General features: G+C 36.0%; 1 protein-coding gene across 1 annotated transcript; it reads right to left on the bottom strand.

Moving 5' to 3' along the window:
* Positions 1 to 122: 122 nt before the first annotated feature.
* On the bottom strand, positions 123 to 9,463 carry LOC131163937 (casein kinase 1-like protein HD16). The gene is made up of 16 exons (XM_058120783.1): positions 8,638 to 9,463; positions 5,653 to 5,763; positions 5,493 to 5,566; positions 5,334 to 5,403; positions 5,167 to 5,222; positions 5,008 to 5,079; positions 4,430 to 4,524; positions 4,278 to 4,344; positions 4,016 to 4,145; positions 3,712 to 3,930; positions 1,816 to 1,958; positions 1,367 to 1,541; positions 1,129 to 1,219; positions 889 to 1,046; positions 611 to 799; positions 123 to 512 (listed from the first exon to the last, which is right to left on the bottom strand). Exons 1-16 carry the CDS (start codon positions 9,010 to 9,012, stop codon positions 453 to 455), a joined length of 2,085 nt encoding a protein of 694 aa, XP_057976766.1. The 5' UTR covers positions 9,013 to 9,463; the 3' UTR covers positions 123 to 452.
* Between the last annotated feature and the right edge of the window lie 1,795 nt (positions 9,464 to 11,258).

Genomic DNA, 11,258 nt, shown 5'->3' with positions numbered 1-11,258 from the left:
TGAGGATCACTGGTTCCAATTATATTGTTAGTACAATTTAAAAGAGAGGGAATGAAATAGACGAGTTCTGAAAAATACACCATTCGTATCCCAATCCTCTGCAATAAGGGAACATATGCACATTTGCCCTGAACCAAGTACTTATTATTGAAAGCTTCTATACAAACTATAGGTAACAAACCCATCATCGCTTTGGGCTTTTCCATTAATCATGGACAATCAGGGAGAAAGAACTACCACGCTGCAAAGGCATCGTGAGGTCTTAGATAAAAGCTTTTACACTCCTGATTACAATTAATTGGAAGTTTGAACTCTGTCAAAAATTTTCTAGCCTGGAACCCAGTTCTGAAAACCAGGCTTTAGCGCGTGTACCGCCCAGCCAGCTATGTGATTGGCAGAACAGCACATCCAAAGCAGTGTTACGAGACACCTCTGCCAGTGTGCTAGTCAGCTCAAGAGACTGTTCGACCATAACAAACCGATGCAATGTATAGATTTTTGGCCCACTTCTCCTGCAAAAAACCATCACAACAAATCCGACCTTTAAAACTTAGAAAATCAGTGGCAAAGAGAAACTAACAGCCATGAATCAAATGCAAAAAGAAACCACCTTGACATGTGTACTAGGAAAAGCAGAAGTTCGAAGTGTCTCCTGTGTTTCATCTGAAGGCGTTCTTCTTGGCACACTAAGAACAAAAGCAGCCTGGTCCCAAGTTGCTGCAGTTGATGTGATGCGAAATCCACAATCCCACCGTCGATGAATACCCTCACTAGGATAAAGAAAATCAAGTTCAACAACCTGAAAATTAAGTAATGGTTATGAGTCTGCACTAATGCTTTGATACTACAGAAGGCTTGGCCATGTAACATCACAATATCCAAGAATACCTGCTCAGAAAATCCTGCACCACGAGACATGACGACACCCCATCTGCTCCCAGAGGTTGCCATTGCAGTAACATAAAACCCCTCTCTCCATTTTTTGTTTATCCACTTGAAAGGAAATGACTCACTAACTTTGTATGACTGCTGTAAATACTGCGTACCTAGAATCAATTCAATGAAACATCAGGTAATATTCAGGTAGATGTTTGTCATTAAAATTTGTGAGCTGTGCATGAGACAAACCCTTGGACATTACTACTAAAGAGCTCCCATTGTTAGCTCCTGCTATTGCACTAATATAGTAGTTCTTCTCCCAATGCTCCATTATCCACTCCTTCAAGGAAAAAAAAAGCCAACAGATTAAAAAAACAGATTACTTCGTCAATCTACATACATAACTGCAAGCTATAGGTGGTAGTAAGCATGTGCAGCGTCATAATGAATTGCAAATACACATCAATTATTTGGTTGAAGGAAATACCTTGCGAAGAAAAATGGGTGAGAGTTCATACACTTGTGCACTGAAACCAGTACCCGCATCCATTATTAGGGCCCATAGATTTTGACACGAAGCTACACTGCTGATAAATAAGCCGTCTTCATTTCCTTTCTCAATGTGCTGAGAAAGCCTCACATCTGACACGTTATAATGATACCTATAACAACATCGACACACATCCCTCCACATTATCTTTCATTTTGCAATTTTTTTTAATGCTTGGAATTTGAAAAAGAAAAAAGGGATGTAGTGCATTTAATAGACTACCAAAGAGATGGAAACTATGATAATGATGGGAGTAAATGTCAGTGTGCAAACACACATGTGTGCATGTAAGAGAAAAATGACATCGCAATGAATTTCGGCCATTTATAACTCAACCATTGTCATTCCATGAACTAGATAAGCATAATGCATAATACTGTGCATACCTTTGCTTCATAGGTCGGCGAGCATTGTAAACACTAATCCATTGTGTAGCAGGCATTCCCATCCGCACCTTCTTTTTTCGCCGTTCATCCTCTTCATCCTCTATAGCTAAACGGCCTCTCTTATGACCAATCTGACATATAAGCTTCACAAGATATTTAAAAAAAATAAGACACAGCTGAGAAATATATTTGGTAACATAAATGACACTAGCAATGTTGTAAAAACCTGACTAAACCGGTATCAACCACACAAGCAGTCTTAGTTAGCTTCAAAATCATTTTTCAAGAACTTTGAACTAGGAAACGAGGCATTGTCAGTTTTTACTTATAAAAACTAAAACTAAAACAAAAACAAAAACAGAAGAAGGAAACAAACAAAGTTGGGTTTCAGGTTTGTGTTTCAATCTTCAAATCAGTGTCCGCTTTCCACAAACCCAATCCTTCACAAGGTCAACCCTCCATTAGAACAGAGGGATGGCAAATAATCAACAATTAAATGAACATGAAATTGGCTTTTGCAAGGTTCATCTCCCAGAACTGCATTCCTTTCAATGCCTGCTAATTCTCCCACATGTCAAGAAATGTCTGATTATGGGACAATGATTGGTCATAGACTTTGGTTCAGGAAATCATGGTTTGTGGATATTTCTTGAAATGGGATGTACTTAAGATGATAGATATAGTTGGATCAATGAGGCCACATTGGGTACAATATGGTTAAATAATCAATAGATGAATAGATGCCACTGCCTTTGCCAAGAGAATTTGTTAGCAAGATATTTTGATGTGGTTCAATTTGTAGACCCACAAAATGATGTGCAACCTATCATAGGTAAGGGGCTAATTATGTAAGGAAAGTTAGAAAAATCAAAATTCAGCAATATATATATATACGGATCACCATGTGCGAGACACGGCATTAATTTAAATATTTTCTGTTTGAACATGTTTGCAAATTTGAGCATATAAATCCCCTATATCAAGCTGAGGCTGTCAACATGTACATTTACAACCACATATTTATTTTAAATCTCATGACCACGAAGGTTTTTTTTCTAAATGTTGCAAAGGCTACACTTGAAATTGATGACAAGAATAAAAAATGACAAGATAAGGAGAATGAAAATGAGGATAGAGACGGGGGCAAATGAATAAAAAGTTCTATTTTCTGTGCAACATGATTTGTTCCCCTAAACAGTAATACGCTTTGAACACTGGCGGAACCATTTCTCCTTGTGATCTGTGGATGCTTGGAGGATATTTGAGTTGTATTTTTTGAACTATTGAATGTTCTTGATAGTTTAGGTTATGTTTGGTTTGTGGAATAGCTATTCCTTGGAATAAGATGGGATACATGTGAAATTTAGGATTTCTTTATTATTTCACTCAACATGTAATAAGAAAGGAATAGACATTCCCATGGTGAAATTTGGGAATAGTTTATTCCTTGTTATTTGTTATGGATTCATAAAAAGTTTCATTTTGTTATTTGCTTTATGATGACATCATAATTTTTTGTATAACTAATTGTAACAAATCTATTACAATTAATCTATTTCTAGGAATTGGCATTCCACAAACCAAATGTAACCTTAGTCATGAATTGTGAACCATTTCCTATCATTAACAATATAGTTGTTATTTAAATCTAGAATGGTAGGTTGGAAATTTTTGGATATGTGAGTGCATTGTATATTTTTTAAAATTTCCTTTTTAACTTGATACTTCTTATATCACCAGATTTTGCAGTTCAGTCTGACTGGTTGATCCCAACCGGTGGCCTCACTGGTTTGATGCTCACTTTGGTTTTTACAACTTTGCACTCTACCATGATAATGACCCACTAACAGAAAACTATACGCATGCACCTGCACACGCACATGGAGAAATTAGTACCTTCTGTGCACCATCTGTGTTAATTGGCCTTATATCTGGATTTGGACCGACAATCCCATCAAAGAGAGAAGCATATTTTGCATAATTAGGCTCCTCGTCAAACTTCAAATTCACCACATATTCAATGAACTGTCTGAAAGGCTGTGGACAGAAACAACACAGAGCTTCTGGAGACGTTGCCATCTTCTTCTTGCAAACAAGGAACCCTTTGTTTTCTCCCTAAAAAGAGCATTTTCTTGTCAAAAAATTAAATGCAAGAGAAGCAAGATATTTTATTAGAATTAGAAATTAAAAAAAGACCAACCTGAAATCCTTGCCAGGGCAGTCGACCCCGAAGAAGGAAAATGAGTGTATAAGCAAGAGATTCTAAATCATCTCTCCTGCTACCTGTTCTCCCTAGATGAGCATGCACACTGGCATATCGAACAGTACCCCTTCCAGATTGGAATGCACACGATAAGCAACAATGTTCAAGATCAAATACAAATAAGAAGGCCAATGCTAAATCTGCAAAAATAGAAACATAAACAGTATCCTGACCAACCAAAATATAATCAAGGTAGTACCTGAAAACATCTGGTCTTTGATCGTACTCAACATGTGAACCAGTTGTACCATCTCGCCATCTAGTAGCTGAGAACCCAGATTTTACAATAATTAGATTTTACCAAGTAGTAATATAACTGATTGAAGTAAAAATGGTTGATGACTAGAATACCTAATCCAAGATCAACTAGAAAAAGTTTTTTCTCATCAGGAGTCCCAGGAGGACCAAGTAAAAAGTTCTCAGGCTTTACATCCCCATGTACATACCTGCCAAAAGATGCAATAATGTACTTTTAACATCATATATTTCAAAATCAGAGAAATAAAATAAGCAACTGAATGAGAATTTGTTTTCAAGAAAAATAGAATAGACAATAGGCTTTGCTCCAGAAGTAAATATATTCCACAAAAACTATTTATATGAAGTGTTCTAGCAATTCTTCCACATTAATCAGCTTTCCACATGGAACTACATTGTTGCTTCCATTACAGACAGTGTTTCAATAAGTAATAGAGAAGAATAAAAGCCATCAAGAAGAAATCTAGCATCAAAGAACCATCCCTCTATAAGATGCAAAATGCCACACACAAAATGGAAACAAATAAATAGTTCCAATTTCCAATACCATACCATATCATCCCAAAACAAAAGAACAAATCAGGGGAAAACCCAAATGCAAAAATGTGTACTTGGATGAGAAATAAACAAATTAGAACAATGTATGCTAGTTATAGCGAAAAATATCTCACCCTCTAGAATGCATCTTCTCCAATATAGAAATTGCTTCAATGGCAATACAAGCAACCATTTCAACAGGCATTCTGGAATTGACAAAATACCTTAATAAGCAACTTAAACACACAAGATGTAATAGAACACTAAAGCGATAAAAAAATTTATTAACTCACGGGTGAGGAGTAGTATTCCAAACGTCCCACAAGCTTGGCCCCAGTATGTCCATGACCTGCAGGCATTAAGTCCTCTGTAACAAAGGCATTCTAAAATAGGCCACAATGTTTGGTAATAAAATGCTAGAGTAAACTTTGGTAATATCAGGACCAGTACAAACACATACCATTACATAATAGTCACCTTGCCGGCCCTTGTAATGTACTCGTGGTACCCCATGACTGCCACCAAGGGTGCTATACAAATAGCAAGAAACAAAGGATAGATTGAGCACATTCTAAAGATCCATCACTTGAAATATAAAGCTAAAAATAAACATACTCACTTGTACACTTGCCACTCATATGGCGGTCCGTAATTACATCCTTTGCTAGTTCTATGCTCAAATTTCAGGGCCACCTAAATACATGCGGCATGCACATTAAAACGAAGTACAGAAAACAATGAAAACCATCCATTAAAGTATGTACAAATAAATGCTATACCTCTATGGCTCCAGGACCAGCAGTGACACGACGACCAACATACACTTGTCCAAATCCTCCCTTTCCCAGCTTCCTTTCTATTTTGTACACTGGGGAACCACCAACCTGAACCTGTAGTGAAGGAAAAAAGAAAAGATTCATGTATATTGTTGAAACACAGAAAGCATAATTGGAGCTAAAACACTCCTGGGTTTCAAACATAGTTGACTATTTACAGCTATTATCATAAGTCATGCCTTTAACCAAACCAGAGCCAAGATAGGAATCAAATAAATAAGTAAATAAATAAATAAATGACTATCTACATTGTGGTCATAAATCAACCATAACATTTCCCAAGCATTTTTCCCCCTGTTGTCAAGCTTCAAAACTTAATTTCAAATTCTATATAATATCAATTGCAAAATCTATATAAGGCCAAGATGCTTTTCTTTCCACCATTAAATCCTACATAAGTAAAAAGGGCAGCCTGGTGCACAAAGCTCTTGCATATGTGGGGTCTAAGGAAAGGGCGGACCACGATGAGTATACAATATGCAGTCTTACCTTGCATTTTTTGCAAGAGGCTGTTTCATCGCCTCAAATCCATGACCGCGGTCACACATCGACAACTTTACTGTTGTGCCTAGGCTCCCCTTCATTAAATCCTACATAAGTGTTTAATATATATATATACATATAACTGCAAGAAATTTTTTCTACCAACAATGGTTAAACATTTCCCAAAAATTTTTCCCCTGCTATTAAGCTTCAAAACATATTTTGAACTCTATACAAGTGACAAGGGTTACTTAAAATATCAGCTGCAAATTCTATATAAGACCAAGATGTTTTCTTCACATCATTAAGCTTCAAACATCAATATTCAGCTCTTGTCAAGGTCACAAGATAGTTTTCAACCAAACAGTATGCTCACCAATTTTATTAAAAAACATGGGAGTGCCACTGAGAAATTAGAGGCTTCTGCATGAGGTGCCATAATGTTTTTCTTATATATAGAAAAAGAAAAGATTTTATTAAGAGAATAGAAGAGCACAAAATAGGAGCATAAGAAATACTCCTTAGAAAATAAAAGAACTAAAAGATGTAAAAATCAAAACAGCACTCTGAAAACAACGATCCTCCGAAACAACCAGCACCAAAAGCCCACAATGAGACCAAATACTGAATCCTATCCCAAAGCAACAACAAAGGGCATCTTCCCAAAATGAAGGAACACCCACCCAAATCTCCTCCCAAAACCCTAAGCAGAGCCCATTACCCAAAATAAATTTAGTGTAAGGGGTAAAAAGAGGATATATGAAATACACTTCCAAGGGCTCTCCATAGAACATATCAACCCTATATCAGCATCCCACCCATTTCATTAAATGGAAATTTACTTTGAATAATTTTGTTCCAAAGGAAGACTCCTCAAAAGGAAAACACCAAAGCCATTTTTCCTATAAAAGTGATGTTCCTAGACACCAACCATGTGTGAAGAGGTAACAAAAGGATATATGAAATACACTTCCAAGGACTCTCCATAGAACATCTCAACCCTATATCAGCATCTCACCCATTTCATTGCATCACAAATTTACTTCTAATAATTTTGTTCCAAAGGAAGACTCCTCTAAAGGAAAACACTGAAGCCATTTTTTCCTATAAAAGCAATGTTCCTAGACACCAACCATGCGTACTGTAATGTAAATCACAAACTTGTGCTTTCCAATCCAAGGGGCATTGCGACTTGTAATGCAGACCAATACAATATGCAATGTGAATGAATAAACAGCAAGTTCACTATCCAGTATGGTTGAATGTGAACACACTTAGGCACAGGGAACTATTTAAGCCTTCATTGCAACTTGGGCAGGCAAACTGGACCCAAGCCTAACGTATACTAGCAGTTGATGAAGGCTCACATGCTCACTCATAATTGGAGATACCTGGGCACAAAGCAGACCAATAAAATGATGCATAATAGATGAAAATATTAAAGGTGGTCAAATTGTGAAATATAAGGTGATATATAACTATGGCCTACCAAAAAAGTTAACGATTACATGTATAAGAATGTTGTCTACGTGCATGCATGTACATACGCATACCAACATGTACATGCGTGCACATACACACAAGAAAATGAATAAGGACAAAATTAGAACTGTTCAATGTAAAAAAAAACCATCAAAATTCATGACATAAAAATATACCATAATAACAGTATGAACATCCAACTAGACCGTTCACATAAACTGATAAACATGAGAAACTGCAGGGTAATGTAGGATGGGAATCGGATTATTGATCTGATTACTTTGGCCAAATTCAAAGACTGATTTCAAAGAATAGGGTCAGGGATGGGACCCAAATGTTGTGGTTAATTAGTAATTACGAGTGCTTCATTTAATTTGTACTAGGCTTCCGTATATTTGGGGATTTTCTTGTTTTTAGGGTTTTATACTTTTATTTATAAATTATAATTTCCTGTATCTTTGGCTGCATCTTTACATTTTCTTATAGGGTGTGGAAGCCATGCTAAGAGCCAGTTCGGGTGACTTCGAAGTGAGAAGTTGATTATGAATCCTATTGTGTAAAAGAAACAAATATTTGGCTTCAAATAATGACATGACGCATATCATGCTTAGCACAAATTCGTTGTTATATGGTTGAAACTTTTATACGAGTGATGAAAGGAAACTAGCATTGTACAAACTAGGTAACATTCAGAAGCCATAATGAACACTCAGTTCATCATTCACCCAAATTTTGTTTTTATTTTAAAAAAGGTTCTGAATACCCATTAGCACCTTTAAGAACAATACAAACTAAAAATCCAATTTAATTTCCCAAATATCATAGCCAATAAAAGGACTGCTCCATTTAAAAAGAAACGTAATTCCGCATACCCAACCAAGCATTCTAACATCAGAATCTACATAATGATAATCATGCCACATAGAATGTCAATGATAAAATACTGCACATGAGAACACACACCTTTTCAGGAAGTGGCGCTGTGCTTCCTTCACTATTGTATTCATCCATCTGCTTCTCCCCTACTTCCTCCTCTTCCTTCTCCTCCGCTCCACCGTCACCGACCCTACGAGCTTCTTCAAAAACCCTATGTTCCTCCTGCGACGGTGCCACAGCTACCGCCGCTCGCGCAGCCGCCACTACGTTCTCATTGATCGGATGCGTCCGTTGCCGTTGTTGTTGCGGCAGCTGTTTATTCTTATGTTGCTGTTGTTGTTGCTGCTGCTGCTGTTGCGCTCGCCTTCTTCGAGTCCTCGTCGCAATCGCCTCGCCCGATTCTTCGATCGGATTAGGCTTCGCTGCCCGGCCCCTGCGCGCTCCGCTACGCAGCACCGGCATCGTTCATCCTCCAATTCTCATCCCCAATAACCCCAGTTTCCTAAACCCGCTTCTTCTTCGTCCTCCAATTTCCAAATCGACCACAATCAATAACCCAAATCAAGCCAGTTCCCACAATAATCACAATATAAAAGAACAAAAAGAACGCAACTATCGCTACGAATCGAGAATCAGACGTCGCCAACGCCGATGCCGATGATAAGCGGAATGTGCGAAAATCTCAACTTTCAGGTGGAGAAAGAGAGAGTTTTGAAGAAAGCTAAAAGAAGAAAAGAACAAATCAAAGAAACTGCGATCGTAGCAGAAAACTCAGGGTTTGGAGATTGATGTGTTTTAGGGATCTCTCGAAGGAAGAAACAAAGATAGAGACGGAGAGGGACAGAGAGAAAGAGAGATGACTTCCAGTACTTTCCGAGAGACGACATGGAAGAAGAAATATGTGAATTTATATATATATTTTTATGGTTCTTTTTTGTAAATAAAGAAAATTTGAAACTCACATGAGTCGGCGATTATGGCCGTCGACGTGGAAAATCGAACGGTCGGATTGCTGCTCCTGGCGGAATTTAGAATTTAGAAATATGCGAGTTATGGCTGGGAGGAGAGAGAAAATAGAGGTGAAATTACCAAAAAGGGCCGGTACTGGACCATTCTGACAAAATTGACCACGCGGCGGTACTACAACTCGCGGGTGACAGAGGTCAGCGAATACGTCACCAAGCTATACGTGGAGGAGTCTGTAAATCCCAACCGTCTGATTTGTACTTGGATTGATGTTCAATGGTAAACGACCAATCATCTTTCTTTGTTCCTTGAAAAGTTCAGTATAAAACCCACTCAATCAATTCCAAAGTTTGAGTCTGGACCCCAATTGTTTTTATTTATTTATTTGGAGTTAATTACGGATTAATTATAATTTTTTCCCAAATTTCATTGAGTATATATATAAGATTTTAAACTAAAAATCCCAAATTTTGAATTTGAAATATGAAATTTTCTTCTGAAGATCCCTTGAAAATTGAAAAGTAACATTTTTAGTTAATATTTTAAAATTAAAATAAACTCAAAACTTGATAGATTCGCACAAGTGCTCATTTTTATATTTAGAGTCAAATACTAATTAAAAATAATACAAATGCAAAGGAATATAAAGTAAAAATATTATAATAAAAATTGAAGATTTTGTAATTATTTCAACTTTATTATTTATATTTCAATTTTTTCACTTTTCAAACTAGTTTATGAATGTGCTATTTCTTTATAATAATTAATATTTAAGTTAAAATATGAATGTGCATAATAATTAATATTTGAGTTAAAATATGAAATCATCCGTGATTCAAAATATATGTTTCTTTAGCTTGCATTTACCCCTTGTTTGAAACACTATTTTAAAATAAAAAATAATATAAAATAAAAATATCATGTATGAGGAATATTTAATAAAAAATGACTATTTTTCATTCTATTATAGAATCAATTGAAGAATACCAAATATTGGAAAAAAAAAAATGAAACTTACAGTCACTCGGTGTTACTAACCAATTGCAATAATTGCATTTCAAAAGTAATTCAATTCCTACCTTGATTTCATTCTTTTCTCAATTCTTTTCCCGCATCAATTTCATTCAGCAAGCCAAATTAACATCTATGATGAATATGCTACTTATAATGAAGAGTAAAAATTTGTGAGAAAGTGCAAAAATTATGAAAACACATGAACAGTAGTATACGATAGAAATAGCAAACTTTGAACAAAATAACTTTAGAGTATATAACTAGAAAACTCAGACATTTATTATGAAATATTGCAAAAGATGTACATAAGAATGTGTGAATCTCATACAAAATAAATAAAACACTGGAATATTTCTTAAGTGAACCACAAAAATTTCTTTTTAACTCCTTGAATGCATAAGGTATGAGTAGATTGCCTAAACCACTCAATGATGTGTCGACTTATAAATTTATTACTATTTGAATTTACCACATTGTGTTTCTTATATGTTGATATTCTTTATTTGACAAATAAAGAATAATCTAAATGAAGATATCAAAAGTAAAAAAAAATAAAAAAATAAAAAGAGAGTAAAATTCGTCACTAGACAAATTGACCTGTCACTGGTCGACTCACCTTCGCTCCATTATTATTGCTTGGCACCATTCGTAGGCGGTTGATCGATTTCTTTAGGCCATCGACCAGTCCGACAAAAATTCAAAATTTTGACTCGCTCTCCTGAATTGAT

The sequence above is a fragment of the Malania oleifera genome, chromosome 9 (genome assembly GCF_029873635.1).
Source record: "Malania oleifera isolate guangnan ecotype guangnan chromosome 9, ASM2987363v1, whole genome shotgun sequence".
NCBI classification, from domain to species: Eukaryota; Viridiplantae; Streptophyta; class Magnoliopsida; order Santalales; family Ximeniaceae; genus Malania; species Malania oleifera.
This window is presented reverse-complemented; position numbering and strand designations above follow the sequence as displayed.